This window comes from Melanotaenia boesemani, chromosome 22, assembly GCF_017639745.1.
Source record: "Melanotaenia boesemani isolate fMelBoe1 chromosome 22, fMelBoe1.pri, whole genome shotgun sequence".
Classification (NCBI taxonomy): domain Eukaryota; kingdom Metazoa; phylum Chordata; class Actinopteri; order Atheriniformes; family Melanotaeniidae; genus Melanotaenia; species Melanotaenia boesemani.
In genome coordinates, this window is record NC_055703.1 from 15,164,058 (window position 1) to 15,185,236 (window position 21,179).

The following is a 21,179-nucleotide window of genomic DNA, read 5'->3' on the forward strand; positions in this document are numbered from 1 at the left end:
CACTCATACAAGAAAATACAGTAGAAAGCTCCAAAGTTTAAAATTGAGGGCTATCAAGAAAGCTTTTTCCTGTATGATTGTGTTTGTCAGTAATACAGGAGAAGATTGTTCAGTTTTTATCAAAGGTTTAGTGTAGATGTTGGATTAATGAAGCACATGGCCTGAGGAATGAAGGATTTTTTTTCTTGATGAGTTGACGCCAGGGGTTTGCACCAGCTAAGTTACTGCCTAACAACTCTGCAAAATTCTGTGTATGTGTTTTGTGCATGTGCCCTCAAATGGACTATTCCACAGAGGCCAAAAACAGGCCTTGAATGTTTGAAATAGCTGTTATCACTGACTAAAGATTGCTATCTTTGCACACATACACAGACTTTATTCCCTGCAGACCCTGGGGTTGTGTTTATAGATGGGAAGTTAAGTGTTAAGCGTGCACAAATGAACTGATACACATACACACATTTTCTGGCCCATTTAACTTTGCCAAGGTGACTCGTGACCTACTCAGGAAACTGTCAAAAGCAACTTTTGTGTGATGGCGTCCTCGTGTGGCTAGAGATGGTAGTTACAGCCAAAAGATGTTAAAACTGATCAGTCATTGACAAATTTAAGTATTTCTTTTACTTACAAACTTTTTTTTAAATTTACAATATTTTTTGAGAGTGAAAATTGTAAAATTGTAAAATTGTAAATGGTCTGTATTTATATATTGCTTTACTGTACCTGGAATGATACCCAAAGCGCTTTACATTATACATCATTTTCACCCATTCACACACACATTCACACACTGATGGCAGAAGCTGCCGTGCTCAACCACGACCCATCAGGAGCAATTTGGAGTTCGGTGTCTTGCTAAGGGACACCTCGACATGAGCTTGACAGGATCAAACTAGCAACCCTCAGGCTACAAGATGACCACTCTACCCACTAAGCCACGCCGCCCCTTGGAAAAAAAGGGAAATTCTGTCACAAAAAAACAGAATAGAAGAAAACTTCAAAATGGGGGTAAAATAAAGAAAATTAAATAAATTAATTAAATATAGATAAATAAGGTTACCATTTTGTAGGACATAAGTAAACAGATAAGTGAGTAGATAGCTAACCAAATAAATAGTAATAATTAATAAGTTAAATTAATGATGTATAATAAAGAAAATGGTATAAAATAAGTTTGCTGTAATGCTTCTAACTGTATAGTTTATCCCATCTTTTAGTCCAGTGTTACATACATCAGTACTAAATGCAAGGGCACATGCAGGCCTCCGCATACACGCCTGTGTGTCGACAAACATATCCAACTCTCCATATCTGTGCTCACCTAAACCACCGGATGTTATCAGCATCACCAGGTCCAGATTATGGAGGAGCTGAGTTGTAGGTTGGAGAAGCAGCTTCGAAAGGGTGTCCAGGTCTTGTTAAAGTTGCACCCTCATTCTGGTAGAGTAGTGGATCTTTCAAGATTACATTTAAATGAGGAAATATAAAGTAAAAGCTAATCGATGTGATAATGTAAAAATTGTTTTCCTACATCACCCCCTGGCTCATGGCTCCTGTATGGAGGAGTTTAAATCTGAGTGTGCACTGATGCAGTCACCATTATTGATGGTCAACCTCTCATCAGTCTTATTGGCAGTTTAAGTGCATTTTTTCAGCATATGAGGTCAGTTTATGGATTGTATTGATCATCTTTATTGACTCTATACATCATCCATGCATTCACATTTTATGTTGGACCAATAATGTGAGCTGAATGGTTTATGACTTGTAAAGAAACAAGAATAGGCTCAAATGTCTTACTGATAAAACGACCAATTTCCAGTAAGATGTAGGGTTCTAGTCACTGTGTTTAGCATTTAGGCTAACACTTGATTATCTGCTGCTATGTCAAGTTTAAGACATGTCCTCTGTAATAACTAAGTCTGCAAGGTTTATCTTCTTTTTGTAAAATCAGGATAATAAATCTTCTTTAAGACTGCTGAGACAGACTGCTGTCAAATTAAAGACATTTGTCACAAGCTTCAGTTCGTCAGTAGTTTTTTTTTCAGCTTACAGTAGTTCACCTTTAACAAATTAATTAAATAAAAATACATTTTAGTGTATCACTTGTCCTCCAACAAGGATTGTGTGCAGTCAAGTCCAAAGATGAATGAGACAGTGAGGTTAAAAAAAGACATCAGGGTTCAGGGAGGACAGCATCACATGTCTAAAACAAGTCAGGAGATGACAGCAAAGTATACTGTCTTTTAAGATGAGCACTCAATCCACAAACTCATTTTATAGGCCTGATCTTTTTCTTTAATGTGATCTTTCTAAGATTGTGCTGTTACTCGTACTTGACCTTGTTCCATTTTTTATGAGCTTGTAGGAAACAATTTGAATTTAGTATCATAAAGTCACATCTCAGCTTTTACCACCGTGTAAAGCATTATCATCTGGCAGCTAACTGCACTGTGTAAAAATATATGTAAACACCATCCATCCAAACAATATGTAAACATTTCTTAATTTATTTATTTCTAATGTGACCTCTGTGTTTTTGCCATTATTCCTTCTTGTTTTTTAATGATATGCAGCTTTCCTCAGCTACAAATATTGGGCAGCAATCATTAAGACAAGTTATGCTACCAAAGAAAATATGTTTTAAGAAAATAAAGCTCCAACGAATTGGCTGCATGTTTCTCAAAATAGATAGTTGAGTTGAGTAGTAGTTGTAGTAGTTATCATTGTTAGCGTCCTAAAAGATGATCGTAAGACCATATGCTGGGTACAGCAACAACATTTCTACGCAAGCATTATATCTAAAGTGTGTTTATGCAAGGAAAAGTCCCTACTCAGCCTCTGGTAAAGATTCCAACACCTCCTGGAGTAGCCCAGTACAGTACGTTTAATAGTAACACACATTACACACACAGGCCAAGCACTGACTTGCATCACATTCCATTAGGCGCACCCCAATTTAAACCCTGCATCTTAACGACTGATTTATGACTGTGCAGATTGTAACTGCAATGAAACCAAACTAACCCCCCCCCCCCCCCCCCCCCCCCCCCCCGAAAAGAAAAAAACAAACAAAAAAACTAAGCACACCTTCACTCGAGTCAACTCTGCTTTGCATAGAACTTGCTCCACATGTGGTCTGTGACCAAAACAGACAAACAATCTCCAGCTTCCATGCAAGTATCCCAGTAAACGTGGGGTGCTCTGGGGTAATAAAAGCCTTCCTCTGTGGTTTAGCTGAACCCCTGTGTTTAACTGGCTCTGTGAATGCGTTTCTGCTGAGAGACACTATGACACTGTATTTACTGGGATCTGAAACTTGGCAGAGACTCTCAGCCAAGGCCTTTATGTGAACAAGTCAGTTGTGAAATGGTGGATGCACCAGCTCTTCATGTTGGTAACTTCAGTTCTTCAGTTGTTGCTAGCCTCTGATGTTGGATTAAGTTACCTGACAACCAGATCACCCCTCACATGTCACTGTCACCTGTCATGCTAGCGTGGAGAGCACGTCAGGAGGAATTTATGTGTTTAATCTTTGTGGTGTTTGTTTAGCAAAACTTATCAAATCAAATTATTATTTTTTTATAAAGCGCTTTTCATGCACAAAGCAACATAAATTGGTTAACATAATAACAACATACAAAACAAACCAAGTTATTCATATTAAAACCAAAATTAAAAAAGCTTCCACACACCAGAGTATATAACAGCAATTAACACGAAAATGCCTAAATTATAAGAGACTACAATAAGGTGTGTGTGTTTTTTTTTAAGTGAAATTAAAGGGTTTTCTTGTGTTATCTTAAAACCATCTCATTCAGCTTAACCACGTTTTTTATTTATACCCTCTTTTCATCACCGGTCTCCAGTTATAGGTGTCTGCTTTTTAACTTTAACTTTGCTTGTGTCTTTGAAGCAGGGAGGTTTTGAATCTGATGATCCTCAGATAGACTTTAATCTCCTTTGATTTCATGTAATTTAGTTTAAATAAACCTCTAGCTTGTGCTCTTTTTCACTGTCTGCTCCTATGTGATCTTGGTGTCTCCACTACTGGAGGAATGGCTCAAGCTAAGATCTCTTAGCAGTGTTCTGCTTACACAGCATTGCTTTTAGAGTGTGCATTATCTCATTGTTAACCACAGACTGTCTACACTGATATAATTACCTTTACATCTGCAATAATATGGCAGCATTCAGAAGAACTTGCTCTCTTCCTTTATACTTCTTGGAACCAGTATGGTCACAGTGAAGAAAAGATGCAGCTGTACATGACAGTTTTTGCTTAAATCATGTAAAGTAAATTGGTCTTCAAGAGTAAAGAATTTAGTATTTAATACCATTACTTTGAAGAAATCAAGCAGCATGTGATGCAGAACGTCCCACGAAGTACAGAAATTGGCAACATAATTTATCAATGTATTAACAAAAAGGAGAGAAAATGCGAACATATTCCCAAAAAATACATTTTCACATTGTCTCCAGATATTTTAACCATGTTGTTATTGTGAATTTTTTTTGGGGTTGATTATCATGCACAATATGACACAGCTTTGCCAGTTAACGCCTACATTTTGCATCAAAGCCAACTTTGTCAGAGATAAGCACATTCTAATAACACGCAAGTGACCCTTTCCCCCTGAAATACTCATACATGCCATATCATCATGATCACATGACTCTTAAAACAAACACAATATTTAATCTGGGAGGAAACAGACAAATAATAAAGGACTTCTTTAGCCTGAACTCTTCGGATTAAAGGACAATACATTGTCAATTAAGGGAGAAGTTTGCATTCCTGAAATTAGAGATGTGAAAACTCAGAGAAGATATTTTTGGCATGTTTGAACATGCTTTTCTATGGGTGTTTGCAGATAATCACCCATCAGATGAAAACTAAGCTGTCCAAAAAGGCTTTTTTTTTTACCTCAGAAAAGGATGAGCCAGCCTATCACTGTTAGATGTCCACACTACGGATATCCAGTTGCTCATATTGATTATTGGCAATTTGTGAGCCATTCATAAAATAGAAATGAAGTGGGGGATGGAGCAGAGGTCACAAAGCATTTGACTTGAGGGGGTTAAAGTCACAGTGGAAAAAATGGTTGTTTTTGTCTGTTTCTTTGTCCTAAACTTATTTGTTGGTTTGAACCTATTTACTTTCCTCATCACCACCCTGCCTTGTGTTTAATCTTTATTAGCAACGATCCCTTTGTTCCAGCTTAATAACAAGTAATGCTAGTTAATTATTGAAGTACTTGACCTCACATGTCTTACTGTGAACAAAATATACATATCTGTCTCTGTGTATCAGTAAAAGTGTGTACTCCTTATTGTTTGTGTGCTTATAAGTGAAGCTGGGGACATCACGACCTGGTAGTTCTTCCCTTTGTGTAAACAGCAGATTTTAAGTTAGAATATTTCCTTTAAAAAGGGAAAGAAATTGAGGTCAGGGTTCGAGGTTTACGCCACATCGCAGCCACACATTTGGAGTCGTGTAACAGATCCACTGTAAGACCTCAGAGCTTTGGGTTATAGTTGAGACTGAAATAATGTTCTTAAATGTTCTTTCTTTAGGTTTAACAGAGGATCTGTAGGTGAAAACTAGCCTGTGAGAGGAATTGATTATGGAGTAGTTGTGATTTTACATGCACACACAGTCATGTTGTCACACCTCAGTGGTCTCCACCTCCCTGCAGTTGCACTTTGGTGGGAAAACTCCACCTTCCTAAAAAAAACTTAGAACTCTCTGAGCTCTTATACCTGTGTCCTTAAAAGTCATCATGCAATTTTTCAAACACACATTTCAGTGCCTTGAAAGAGAAGTTTTGTGTTTGGTTTAAAAAAAAAAAGAAAGAACTGGATTTTGGTTTAGAAAAGCCAGTAGTAAAGAGCAACTTAAGTGAATATCAAAAGACAAAGTTGTGGATAATATGGAGGATAAATAGAAAGACAAGCAGAAGGTGGAGAAAAATAAAGGTGTGAAGGAGTTGAAAGGAGGGAAAGAGGGCGTGAGGAGTGGTTGTTTTGCTGGCAAACGGATGGAAGGGAGGGGCAGAGATCAGGGATCACAGAAAACAGAGAGAGGCAGGGAATACGGAAGAAGGGACAGTCTGTCTCGTATTTCAGCTTCGTGTGTACAAGGGTTGGGTGTAATCCTAACTGTACTCACAGCACAAATTACCAACTCACGCAGTCACACGCTTCCACTGGAGGACCAGAAAGTTCAGGGAATCCTCACCTCCATATTTTTTGTCTCTTTTTACCTGGCTGTGCTGCGAATGTACAGCAGGTGTGTCTTCTTCCTGATTTTTATTTTATCACCTGTGCTGATCGGCTCCGGAGTCAAGTGACTGTCAACACCTGCAGCTTTTCTTTTTTTCCACAACCACCAGGGGCAAAACTCCTGGAGGGAAAAACAAGAGGAAAAGCGAGAGGAAGAAATAGTTAAAAACAAAAGGATCTGTGTTTGGCAGAAGGATATCACATGTGAGTGTATTTTTGCCAGCATGTGAGTGTGCAAGTAACTTCATCAGGCTGGGAATAGACCCAGGGAGGCTGAAACCTCTTAACCTTCTTGTCTGCCCTGCCGTTGAAGGGTTGCGTGTCAGCTGTGTGAGCTAACAACTGGAGATAACAACACTCAAGGGCATGCATGGCAGTAAACAACAACCGCTGATTTGCTGTGATTAAAAAGTATTTTATTGAATTTGGAAAACTCTCTCCCCCCCTGCTATGCATCCCTGTGTGTAGAGGGGTGGTGGTTTTCCAGATTGCTGGATTACTTAATTACTCCTTTGGGTGTGGGATTCAAACATGGAGTCTTAAAAGCACAAAGGAAGGAAGGAAAAGAACGGAGATGATTTTAAGATTCTGGCTCATGACACAAATGACATGAAGGAAGTTGGAAGTTGAGGTTGACTGAGTCAGTCATGATGTTCAAGCAAAGGAAAGAATCCCTGGCCTGTGGTTGAACTTCCTCCTGGAACTAATTCACTTAATAGCATTCAATCTGATTAGAAGCATTTAAGCACACTTGTGGATCTGGATTGTGTACCCACAATATTTGGACTCTCAAAAACTGCTCTTAGAATAGAAGTTTTTACAAACAAAGCAAAGATTAATCTGAGGATTATTTTTCTACAACTTAGCAATAAAAACAACAGTTTTATCTGACATTGTCCTTTTACTGGAAATCGTTTCTCTGAGTGAGGATGAGAGGAGACAGGAGGTCTGTTTCCTTCCACAAGGAGAAGCCACCAAGCCTGTCCCGGGCTTTTAGCTGGCTCAACGTGTCCACACTGTCCCGCAACAGGAGACGCATTTTCCACAGTCAGAACGAGCTCCATGTGGTTCACCATCACCACTCTCACACTCGTCTTCAAAATGAGGATGAGGATGATGACAGCTGGGTATACAAGCCTCAACACAAAATAGGTGAGATGGGAGAAAAAAGATGCACCAAACCACATTGTATGGCTACACCACAATCACCGGAATCTGAGCTCATGTGAAGTGATTTTTGTTCTCAATCTCAACCAGGAAGCTTGTGAATGACTTGTTTACATGCATGAGCAAAGCAACATGTGTGCCCCTCTTTTTCTAACCGCCCATTTATTCCCCATCTCCACAACTGTGGTCAGTGCGAGCATAAAGTAGGTGGTCAAAGGGCACTTTGTGTGTGTGATAGGTAAACAATGATGCGTCAGACCGGAAGCAGGTCATGTCACAGGCTGATACTGATGTGAGTGTGTGGAATAGTACCAGGGAGAGGGTGTGTTTGTGTGTATGGAGGCTTGGATGGCTTATTGCTGAGAACAAGTGATAATTTAGTAAAATGATACACATTTTAATTTACTTTAATTTCTGATTTACATTTGGATATCTTGCCTCAGGTAAACATTTTATACTTCTTTCTTTTCGTTATAGGTATTGTGTTTCTAGATCATCTAATAATTAATTGATCAGTTCGTTGTGTAACTGGATACATGCATGTGTGTATTCTCAGTCAGTGGTGTAAGACTTGGGGGACAATGGCTGTAACTGTAGCCTAGTCTTTACCCAAGAATGGAAAAACACACGATGCTGCACCATGGCAACAGTTATTGCCTCATTGACTTTCACCCACTGAGTATGGCCACGGTTTTGCTGCAAAACAGACTGTATAAGCATCTAACATGATGCAGTTTTAGGGATGTGCTGGTACCTGTTGGTATCAATATGTATGTATAACAAAAATTGATTTTAGGCCTTAAACTGTTTAAGGGTCTCTTTTTGCAGTAATCTGACTCTTCCTTAAACCAGCAGAGTTTAAGCTGTTTGTGGTGTTCAATCTATGCATTTATACTTGGGTATTGGTCTGTGTGTTTGTATTACTTTACAATGACACCATTCAAATGCTAGTTGGCAGCAGGTTTTATATATTACTTCTTTCTTTGTATTTCCAGTTGTTGTAATAAGAAGTCATAAATATTTTACTACTTTCACCGAAAGTGCTGCAGAGCTAAATTCTTATTCTTTTCCTTTCAGTTATATGTACTTAAGTGTAGTTGAAAAGGCTGTAAATGAAAACATGTTAGATGGTTGCTTCAAGTGGTTTTAAAATAGATTTAAAGAGTTAATAGTGCATATTAGAGATGGAGACTAATGTGAATAAGTTCTGATGTGGCAATCATTACTCCCACTGACTGAACTCATGTGGGAGACTAGACTATTTTGGTAGCTGTTGTAGCAACTAGATAAAACATGGCTAATGTTGGTGGTATGTAGTAATTATTTTCTAATACACATTAGAAAAGAATTCAGGAGGATCTCTCCCATTAGTTTTTTTTGTATATGGCCAAAAACACTGGTTTAGTTTGAGTTTTCCTCTTCAAGTTTTCCTGTTAAGGGACTTCTTCTCATTTAAATTCAGCTATGCATAGTATTGCTGGCAACTCCAAGCACAAACCCAACTAGTGGCATATAAATACATGGCAAGATGTCAAAGACGTGTCTGGATACAGTCTATGGTCTGGAAATCTCCTCCTTTCACCGTATCAATGTAAATCTGCAGATGGTGTCAGAACTGTAGACAGTTTGAAAGTCACATGCTCATGTTAGGGAGTTGTGCTTAAGGGAGGGAAGAATGTTCAGTATCAACTTCTTATTTGAACAATCCCACGTTTGTGTTGCAGCTGCCTTTTTCACCACCTTTCTGTGTAGCTGATAAGAACAACAAATTTATCCTTACCCAAGATCATGGTGTGGTTTTTACCTATAAACACAACTTGTATGGCAGGAATGTGGAGCTTGTTGCTGCGTACGTTATTTATTGCATGTGTCAGTCTTTCAGAGTGACTCTGTTGCGTCTGAACCTGCCCCTTCCTAAAACAGCTCAGAGATGTGCATAGCTTGAATGATAAGAGTGCCTGACATATTTCTCAGTCAGAGGGTAAAGGCGGCGGCTAATAGCAATGTTTAAATGGTGGTCTCTTTGGGAGGATGTTCTCATTAGGCATAAAAAGGGAGGTCTTATCAAAGCATTAAAAGCATCTCATTCCATTTTTTTCACTGTTGACATTACTATTGGAACACCGTACGCATCTGCCTGTTCATTTACTGCCGTGTGTACAGTTAATGTGATATTATAGTTGAGTATTTAAATATCTACTAAATGATAAATGTCCGTCTGCAAATCTACCATTATTTGAGCTGTCACATAACAAGATCATCCTAGTTTATTTGCACTCTGCCTAGTGTATGATGGCTGCTCACGTAGGTCTTAAAGCTCTTCTACTTGACTTTTTGGCAAATCTCATTTAGAGTCACCCATCGGTGTATTGGTCTTGCATGATAACACAAAACCAGATTGATCACTTCCCTTGTGTAATTGTTAATTTCCTTGTTAATTCTCAGGAGACCAAATCGAGTGATGTGTATTGATTGCGTCATATTGGCTAACAAACAAGCTGGGGATTGAGAGAATGAATTTATCTTGAACTGTAATAAAACAGGACTTGATGTTTATGTTTACTTGAGCTGTTAACAGAAAAATCAATTTGACAATCAGACGTTTCTCTCACAGGAGTCTTGCAGTGCTTTTCCATCCACACACCCTTTTTCTGTCACAAACAGTGTGTATCTTTTTATAGCCAGTGCCAGGTCAGAGGCAGTGTCATAGACAGGTCAGTATAAAGCTAGTCCATACTGTGGAGATGCACACTGTGCACTATGCAGAGGAAACGTCTCATAAGAATAAGACTCCAGTTTGAACTTACAGTATTTATAACATCTGGAGATTGCTGCCACGCGCCTGCCAGGACCCATTACAAGACACACGGGCAGCCAAGCACACTGCCTGTGTGTAAATATAGCTCTGAAATGAGTGGCTGGAGATCCACAACCTGCAATTTTGACGCAGCCTCCAGCTTTACTTTTTGGGTGTTTGCCTTGGTTGTCAAGGCAACTGGTGTGTGAGTGAGTGTTTCCTGGTGGTGTTCAGTTTGACCTTTCCTAGAACCAATCATGTGTAAGTGGGCCGTATGGTGCACAAGCTGCCATTAGCTGTCTGGTGAAGTTCACTGACTTGAGGTACATTTACGGCAAGTCATTTCTGGGATCTGAACAATGTTAACAACAACAAGGATAATTTCTCTAACAGGAAATGGAACAAGATTTGTAATGAAGGATGCCAATAAACTCCATTCTTGCTGTTAAATGTATGTTGTTTTTGTTTGTTTGTTTTTTTTAAAACAAAACTAAGACACGCAAACTATGTAGATGAAAACATAATGCAAACAATATGTATGACCATACTGCATTTGTCAACAGCAAGTATCCAGAAAGTTCTGACAAGAGCCTCAAAAGACTTGTGCAAAGCTGATTATAGTTAATTTGCAGTAGGTCAGTAACATGATTGATTATTAAAAGGATTTAAAAATGATGAGTTGCAACTGGGTTATTATTGGTACTGACGTCTGTATGACTTAATAAATTAATCAATTACCTAATTGCAAAATTACTTATCTGTTTCAGCCCATATGTGTACTCTATAGTATAGAGTGTACTCTATACTGTAGTATAGTCTATAGAGTATTATATGAGATGCTTCTTAACTCACAAATAACAATATTATGTGCATAATATAATTTGTGGAAACTTATTTAAATTCAGATGACGTGTGTCGCATGAATTTACCCTTGTTTTTGCCATTTGTAGCTGTTGAACTGTTCAGTTTAATTTAGGTTTTTCTTGCCAAAAATCAGAAGTTATGTGTTTTTCAGTGCTGTTCCAATCCGGTTCAGTCAGCTCTTCATTTTATTCTTTTTCACTCCATCAGATACATTCAGACACACTGGAAAAGATACTTCATTAACTTCACTGATTTCCCCTTCATATCTGTATGCCTGTTTCTCAGTGGAAGGGTTTATGAATGCTTTAAAGGTCCACGTTAAGAACCTAATCGGGCCGTGCAGAACCAACCAGCAGGTCATTTAGCCTTTTTTTTTAAAGCCAGAATTCTCTCTGTGCCTTGTTTTTACTTTACTCCTTCTTGAAAGCTGTTTGTTATTTACAGTACATCATGTCATAAGAAAAAGACTGATTCAGATTTAATATTTTTTCTTTTTGGCAAATGTGATCCATGTTAACATGAAATATGGAATTTGGGGATTAATGGTGTTTAGTAGCATTGAGCATGACTGATGTGTTTTTTGGCATCTACAGTTTGCCACTCTGGTTCTTCATGAGTCACACATTTAGGGCAAAAGCATATTGACCTAAATATTCGCCATACTTTGGCAAAACAGTATTATAGCAGCCAGAATTAGGCATTGCATTATAAAATACCATTAAGGAAGTGTTTATGAATTTAGGTTGTATGAAAGGACCCTTTGAGACAAATGTGTCTGTGTGAGGTGCTTAGTGATATTTCAGAGGATTCAGTTAAGAACAAACTCTTGCATAACAGTTTTTTTTTTGCATGTTTGGCACACATCTTCACTCATCATTTTGTTGTCGGTGTGTAAATCCAGATTAGCAGATGATAATTTGCTAGAGGGGAGAGATGAGATAAATAAACCGGCAAGGCCTCATTAAAAACACAGACAAGAAAATCTGGGATGTGGCCTGCAGCCCGGGACATGTACAGACACTCCAACAGCACATGCTTAACACAACATACATGCACATTTAAGATTAAAATGTGTATTATATAAATCTACTGGGCTAGAAATGTTTCTAATGACCATTTTCCTTCTTTCTTTTTCCCATGTGCTGACCATGATGTGGTATTCTTCAGGTAAGTCATATATTTCTATCAGATCCTCGATTTTTTTTCTTTGAAATCTGATCCCAAATCAGATCCGTTGTATTCACAAAATACATAGCTAATGACAAGCCTCAGATCAGTTAAAGCCTTTATAAGATGACATTTACCCATTATTTCTTTAAAAAAAGTTTTTATATACTTTAATTGACCCCTTTTATGCAGCAGTTTGCATAATCAAGTGTCACTGAATTTTCCCCATGATGCCCAGACTCAGTAAGGAAAAAATGAAATTAGAGAATAAACATGCGATTGCATTTACTGAACAGGATTTTAGCTTGAAAGCCACCTTACTCCACACACTCCAGCTGTAAAAGTGTCATTTTTGTGACACAAATCCAATCATGTTTTTTCCTCATATGTTGCAAGTTGAACTGAAAATCTGTTTTAACTGAGGCCTGGTAGACTTACATTTTTCCTACTTCCAGGATCCCTCTCATTGCATGTCTGATCGTTCATGTTGTTGAAGCTTTGTTTGCTTCAGCAAGCTTAGTTGTTATCTGCCTGTGTCATTTAGTCTTATCTCGCACTGACGCAGAGCACCAGACACACAAATACACCATGCGTGCTTCTGCTACCACAGATGTGACAGACTGGCACACTGAAGCACACTTAGATAAGTGTCCTTTGACATCATTTTAGCCCTGCTATAGTATTTCTTCTGCAAATAATGACTGTATTTTGGATATTATAAACCAGTCACTTAGGATGTCTTAAAACGTCTTTACTCCCTTTATTTACAGGAAGAGGCCATGTAACCAGAAGACACTGGTTGCTGTCTGTTTGTCATGTAAAGATCAGACCATGTTTCATAGCTTAAACTAAGTGAATTTGTGCATTGTATATAGAATTGATAAAAATATAAACAAACAGCTCAGATTTAAGTCGATATCTTAATGTGTTAATGAGACTAATTGGCTGTTTCTAGAGATGTCAAGCACATTTAAAAAAAAAAGGAAAAATTCAAACTTTATTCAAGATAAATATGACAGTACCACAACTTTCTAGTTTTTATGATTTTGTGGGATTGATTTATTGTGAAATTAAGGATGATGAAAAGGAAAACTGGAATAAAAGCAGCAGATCTCCTGTAGATTTTCTAGATGGACCTGTAATAAGAATAAATGGAGACTGTTTAATGTTAGGTGTGATTTCAGTTTCTTTTTACAGCTTATCACCACCAAAGTAATGAGATAATTAAAACAAAAATGCCCTGAAATTGGGTATAATTTTCTTTTATATCTCATAATTGAGTCAGTTATGTGGTTAGAGTAACAGGATCACAAACTGAACAGGAGTTTTTATATTTTATCATTATGTTAAAATAAATCTTTCAGATAAAAAAAAAACAGGAATTAATCTGCATATCTGAAATATTTATTCATAAAACAGATGGAGATGCTGTTGTATGAATTGCACCACCCTTTAAAATTAATTTGGAAATGCACCAAATACCAATAGTCTTAAGGCAATTCTTTCATAACCATAAAGGAAATCCTCCCTTTTGCTTTTACAGCTTCAGCTTTGTGAGAGTGGCAATTACCTCAACCTCAAAGTGTTGCCTCCAAGCTGAGTGTTTTATAGAAAAGGTTAAAATTAAAGTTATTATAGCAGAACAGCATCCAGTTAAGGTTGTGGTTTGATGAGGTGGGATTTTAACGTCTGGTGAGGTGGGTTTATTCACAGATTTGTGTTTTCAGCTGTGGATTATTTCCAGAGCTTTTTTTGTTTTGTTTTGGTTGGCGTTCTTATTTTTAGTCACTCACACGGTCACACTTCACACAATCAGTCTTTAATTTGTGACATCAGGTTGAGGCAGATATGTTGTAGCCAGCAAAATGTGTCAGGATTAACATGTTCATAAGACACACATACACAACTGGCCCCCATTTGAACAGTACATTACAGCTTTATGATGATTGTGCCACTGAGATTTGCTCTTTTTATCCTCTTTTTGGAGCATTGCCATTCATACAGAATGTCCAACCCATGACTCCTCAGATTATTGTTGATTAAAGTTGTGTATAATCAGAGCAATCTGTACATGATGGATTATGATAAAGAATGAAGCATGTATGCTATGTAAGCTGATTACTTAACTCTGTGTGCTGTCCCTGAATCCCAGCATCTGTAGGTTTTAGTGCTCTTTTTTTTCCCAGCTCAAAATTTTAGCAACATCCTAGCCTCAGTATTGAAAGCCATTACACAGTGTGATTGGTATTTAATGCCAGTTTGAAATCTAGCTGTCTGGTCTAGAGTCAGAATTTGTGGTGACTAGCAATCACTGTTGTCAGTGTTTTTGGGTGATGGCACCTTAAAGGACAGTTGGAGCTAATGCTGTTGTGCATACTGTACTTTGGGCTTCTTTTATTTGTTTGTTATATTATCATGATAACACCATTAAATTTTACACAACGCATTAAAGGCAAACACAACTTTGTGCTAATGTTGTTTTCATGGTCTATGTGACACTGCATCCAGCATGGAGGGTTTGTAATGCACCCTGCTTGTTGCTGCCTCTGATAACAAACAGTTGAATTGTGGGGATTAAAGCGATTATATTTGATCAGCGCACAATGGATCGGCCTCAAGCCGGGCCCCCCCCTGTCTCACTGTGAACTGCTGACTACCCAGATTCTCTACAGTCACTATCGGCTAAAAGGTTCACACTCACACTGTGTATGACTTATGTTTCTTGTAGTCAAAGGACACAATTCCCATTAAAACTAATTTGTTGATCACATAAATGCTGTCCTAATATGCTTATGCTTATATGTTTGTGTACTTTAGCATTAAAGACACTAATCAAGAGGCTTGTTGGTAACATCCGGTTTATGAGTTTTAATTTGAGGCTGAGCTTTTATCTCTGCCTCTTATAGCTAATGGGGCGGGCAGATTGGGTGCCGGGGGTTGTATATGAGTAGAGGGATATTGAGGGATATAGGGAGAGAGAGAAGGGAAGCACGGTGAGAGGGGTGGGGGTGTTCCCTGAGCAGTTTCCTGCAGTGTAGAAGTTGGCTTGCTGCCACTCAGAGCGTCTGCATGTGTGTGTGAGAAGAGAAAGAAAGGGAGGGAGATGGAGAGAGGGGTGTATGTGTCAGGATCTGTATCGGCGTTTGACCGAGCGGCGTGGATGAACGGGAGGAAAGAAGAGAGATGATTGTCAGGAAGTAGGGAGAGATTTGTTTATTGTGGCTAAATCTGGAGATCAGCGAAGAGCAATGTTCTGTCTGAAAGGTAAGTGAGTGTGTGTCTGTGCATGACATGAACGTGCCTCATTGCCCCTGTGTGAGTTGGGGCTTTTCCCTTTGACTTTGTGAGACAAAGAAAAGTTAAATTCCATCTTTCATGTGTGAACTAAGTAATCCTTGTCACAGCAGCTTCCTCTACACAATATCCTTCCTTATGTGTTTTTCTTTAGCAAAGAAAATCCTCTTTCTTTCCCACTTTAATCATTTCTTTCTTTGTTCCTTCTCTCTGAACTCTGATTCATTCAGGTTCCCGGACTTTAATCCTACCTCTTCTATTTAACCGACATCTGCTTGATTACTCCTTTTTAGCTACTTTCTTTAACTTAAAGGAAAGCATCACTATATGCAGCTTATCATAGATCTATTTCATTTTTCATATTTGTGATGCACTTAAATGGCCATGAGTGGTGTGTCTGTGTGTGTTGTCCACTGTAACAGCTGGCGGAGCAGCAGTTGTTGGGCTGCCGTCCTGCAGAGTGAGGCCATGTGTTGGCTATTAGTTGCCTCAAGAGCTAAAATGAGATAAGGTGACATTTATTTCTCTGTTACTGGCAGTCTTGTACACATTTTGACTGTTCCTATTCCCTTTTATAGCCATGCTAAACTATACTGCAAACTTTTTGTGACTTTTTTTTTTTTTTTTTTTTTTTAAATACACACTCACACCTTTTTTTAGGTGATAATTCCATGATATTTTGTCAGTGTATGAACATCTATTTTTGATGCAGAATTCTTGTGCTATAGTGTTGCTCAGGAACGCCATGCAACATTCGTTCAAAAAGTGTTGGAATAAAGTTTTTTTTAAAAGTTCCTTTTTGGAAATTGTTGCATTTTGCATGTTGAGCACATAGCTGTGCTTATTATGAGACTAACACTTGATAGTGGCACTTGCCCTACTTTTTAAAGTGCTTCTAAGTATTCCTGAGTAGTATTTAGTCATCCTACCAAGCAACCAACAAACAATCCCTTCCAATACAAAAATAACATAGGGTGATAAATGTGTTGGAAGCAAACCTTTCCTCCAATTTGGGTTAATGATGCAGCCATTTTTTTCCTTTTTTTCAGAAATGAGGAAATCATCTTTTCTTGTGAAACCAGAGCATTTCTTTCCGTAGTTTACAGATTTATGGCCTCCAGAAATGAGGTAATATAAACTGAACACATCAACTATTTGTGGTGGTGTCCCAGTTTATCAGCTGTATGCAATAAGTTAGGCTGTCAGATAGAGTCCACACAGTGTGACTGAATATGGACAGAAACAGATGTTGGGTTATGTTAGATGAAGTAATTCACTGTTTCAGTCCAAAATGATCTGTGTTTGACTGTTTCTGCAAAATGTACTAGAGGAAAACGGCTGCTACTAAGTTTGTCTGATCGCATTATAAACACTGAGACCCTCGCTGAGTTAACATTAGCTGCAGCTGAACATAAAAGCAGCAGTTCCACTTTGGGTTTTCAGCTTCAAAACACTTAACATACTGACCCAAATACTTAGCATCATATTAAATTCTGTGATCCAACCAGTAGATTACTCCACACTGGTTGCCAGCTGCAGAGTATCTGCTTATGTTATGATTTAAACAAGCCCCCTCAGATGGGGTTTCCAGCTCGGGGGCAGATGTGACACATTTCAGTCCATGTTTCTCCACATCCAGCTGTGGTCAGAGTGAATTCTCATCTGTTTTCACCACCAAAACCAACCGTGCAGTAAAGCCCTGTATTATCATGTAAGCCCTGACTGAAGCCAGATTTATGTTACTTTGACTTGGTTTGGCTTTTGGTAAGTTACATAAGTTATTTCTGCACTTGAGCCCCAGTGCAGTTGCCAGTCCAGAAAGTGGACATCAGATGAGACGTGAGGAAGGATTAGTTGGAGTTTGAGACGCTCAGATTGGAGGTTTCCTGCTGCGTGAGGAGTAAAGAAATTCAACATTTCTGTCTGTGTTACTGAATGTAAGCCCTGTTAAGTGCAAATATTGCAGAGAGTTCATCTGACCTCCTTGTTGCAAGTTCAGTTAAGGCCATCTTGGGTCCCGTCCAGTTTGGAAGAACATATCCTTGGCTGAGTGGAATGTGGTCGTCTGAGAGGCTTCAGATGCATTCATTGTGGAGCGCAGATAAGTGATCTCTTAAACTATATGAGGTAGCCTAAACCATCATCCAGTTTCATTGTGAGCCATATTTAATTAGATGTTATTTACTTGTTTTAAACAGATTTAACTCTGTTATTTAGCTGTTATAAGCTGTTATATATAAGCTGTTATTTTATTATTTCATTATATGCAGTATTTATTCATCATTTTACACTATATATATATAAATATATATAAATAACAGGTATATATATCTCAGGTATTTGAAAATATATTTGCACGTTTGTTTTTTAGCAAAATTACTGATGAAAGTTTTGCAGATGTGAGGATATACTCTTATTTCTTGTCTCACATCACTGATACATAAATATATTTAGTATTGTAGATGCTGTAGGACAAAACAGTTCAAAAGAAAGGGTTGTGGTTCATCTGGGTGTTTTTACAGCATTTTTTTTCAAATAAATTGAACATATCAAATTAATCAGTGGTGGAAAAAATCTGCTTAAATATTGCCTTGTTAAATCCAAATTCATTGTCTAAGTAGTTTTTTTAAGTCCAGATTAAAAAATGCCTTCTTGAATCATTTGTAGGTGGCTAAATTATAAAATTTCTATATTAGTTAATTAGCTAACCTAAACTTAAGATGAAATCGCCAACATACGAATTTTTTCCTATAAGTCCAGCTGCAGCTTTGTTACAAAAGATATTTACACAATAAATGTTATTTGCATATTGACAGATATAAAAACACTTATCAGTTTTTACAATATCAAGTGTCGAAAGTAAATCATGCAGAAACAGCAGGCATTCTCAAAGAGCATTTTCTTAATTGGTTGTCAGTAACATCTCACCTTGCTGTCAGATCTAATAGAAATCTAAATTGGAGATGCATATAAATAACATTGTCAGTAACCTTTACTTAGTAACTCCATTAAACATTGACCTATTTGAACTTGTAAGATGACAGTTCTCCAGCAACCAAAGCACCTGTGCTGTGTGTGTATGGACAGGCTGTGACCTCTTGACCTGAGACTGACCCACTACCTGCCCCCCTGGCCTTGTGGGTAGTAGTGTTGATGGATGTTCACACACTCAATGTGGCAGGCTGCTCATGTCCAATGAAGGGGAAGAGATGAGGACAGGAGGGAGGTGCTGAAACGTAGGCTGCAGAGTTGGTGTGTTCCTTGTTGGGAAGACAGACTATAAAGCCACTTTAAATTCAGGTAAAAGCATGAAACTAAAATTTAACCATTTAGATTGATACTTAGAAGCTAAAGTGAAGTTTAGCTTATTGCTATCTGACTAGTGGAGTTTATATTTTATATTTAAAATGCATAAAAATCACATATTAGATTATTTACCATACATGTTGTACATCATGCACATTTGCAAGTTTTGTTGGACTTGAAGAGGAAATCCTTGATGAGATGTTGAAGAGGAGATTTTTGGTCTTGATAAGTAAACAATAGATGTAGAGGTTCCAGTGGCCTGTGAATGGGATCTGCCAGGACTCCAGTGAACCTTTTGTCTTCTGAAAAGAGTTAATGGAACAATAGGTTTGTGGAAAGTTTAGAGGTTTATAAAGATGTACAAGCCAGTAATGAGCCCTCATTGTATTTTTAGGTTGAGACAATGATAATACTTAAAAAAAGTTTCTGAAGAGGCAGATGTAAATGTGATGTTGCTACGGACAATGTGGAAAGGTTTTTGTTGTGGCTGAAGTCTGAGAAGACAATGGACTTACTCCCTGCTGATGAGTGGATGACTTCTCCAGACAGAGGACTAACTCAGCATGCAGGTGCTTCTCTTTCCCCATTCAGACTTATGTGTATCCATGGTAACCATTGTCCATTTCCCAAAGCCTTCCGCTCCCCCCCCTTGCAAACGCACAGAAATAGAAATCTTGTGCAAACGTATGTGTACATAATCATTTGTTAGTGTTTGTAGACGCTCTAAAATAAATATAAAGATATATATAAAGATGTTTTATATCCAAACACACTGCCCCAACTTGGCTTTTGCATGGTTGCTAAACCGGTAATAGTTGCCATTCACATGCAGTGAACTGTGAGACCATGAGTGCTATGCATGACCGACTGAGTGAAACTTTAACAAAGCCAACCGGTTCATGTGCCATTTGATTTGCATGAGTGTGTTTGCGTCGGTAGCTCTTCACCGACAAACATATGCATACTGTACCAGTTTCTCAAGCAGGTGTAAAATATATATAAAGTGATAATGATGTTCTTTTGTGCATAGCTCTGTCTAATTTTACACCCTATGATTTTATTTTGAGTGGACTGGTGATCTACTGTGTCAATGCAGTGCTGGATTAAGGACAGCAGCAGTGTTAAGTGCAATTTAGGCCACAGCTAGAATCTGTTGTGTCCACACAGTTTTTCTAAGAGGAATGTGTGTGCAAATGTATGTGGTTGTTTGTTCATTACAATTTTTGTGTGTACATGCACTGTGGTTTTGGTTTTTGTAATCACCTTGTGTGTTGGCTGACTCTCTATGCTGTGGAAATGGTAACTGTTGGTAATGGCTGTTTTAGTCTCTAGCTATCCGCTGAGGCTTTGGCAGACTAACAACCGCACACAGTTTCTCCATGTTTCAGTAAAGTTGTTTAATGTTTATGCCTCAGAGTTGCAGCTTTCAGCACCTAAAATACATTAATTTAGTTCATTAATCATTATATTAGAAGGATTGTTCTGCATACTGTGCATATCTAGCACAATATGAAAAACTGCTTGTTTTTTTTAGAGGGTGCAAACATATAAAGTGTTGACTATTGACAAGAGGTCAGAAAATGTGGGGATGATAGCTGTGTGGTTTTGGTTGAAGGCTCTCTGCATTCAGTTAAAAATATGTTCGGCAAAAGCCACTTTAAATACTTCACAAATGAAAAAAAAGGTTATTTAACTGCTTGGAGCCTGTATTGTTTGACGGTGGTGTAAGCCACCAATAGAGGGAGACATTTGCCTACACTATTCCAAAGTTTTATCCATTTTTATATTTTACCTTCATTTTTCATTTTATTTCTAAAATATACGCAGAGTTTAGTCATTGTCTCCACTGGTAATAAGTTAGCTCCACTCATAGCTACTCTTACCCTGTCTGTTTATCTGTCAGTGTCTTTTTGTCTGACACTTATCTTCGTATCTGGTGTCTGATGTGCTTACATGTGTTTGTGTTAAACTGTCAGGTATTACACTCAGTCCATCTGGTATCCTCACCCTGAACTCTGATGTTACTTTCAACTGAATTTAAGTACTTGGACATTAATCAGTGAATATTTTAGGGTGTGTGCTTTCAGACCAATTATGTGTGAAGTGAACCTGAGGCAGCAGTTTGATATTTGGCCAGCATACATATGCTTTAGTTATGATTAAGATCATCTGAGTCAACCTGCTGGCACACCAGTTATTCTTTAACTTCCACATGCTCTTGAAATGGAGGCTATGGACTTTAATAATTGGTGTCCATCTGTGTTCTGTGTCTGTCACAATCACTGCTAGGGGTTGGAGG

The 21,179-nt window shown here is 38.1% G+C and overlaps 1 protein-coding gene across 4 annotated transcripts in view; it reads left to right on the forward strand.

Annotated features, from left to right (window-relative positions):
• Positions 1 to 21,179, forward strand: part of nhsl1b (NHS-like 1b) — a 92,762-nt gene that overhangs the window by 32,627 nt on the left and 38,956 nt on the right. For 2 of the 4 annotated variants that reach the window (XM_041976767.1, XM_041976770.1), the window contains exon 1: positions 6,130 to 7,437. The exons of the other annotated variants lie outside the window; for them this stretch is intronic. In XM_041976767.1, the coding sequence (XP_041832701.1) occupies positions 7,215 to 7,437 (223 nt within the window). In that variant the 5' untranslated portion in view covers positions 6,130 to 7,214. Of the gene's footprint in view, positions 1 to 6,129; positions 7,438 to 21,179 lie in introns of those variants that run through there. 4 annotated transcript variants of the gene reach the window in all.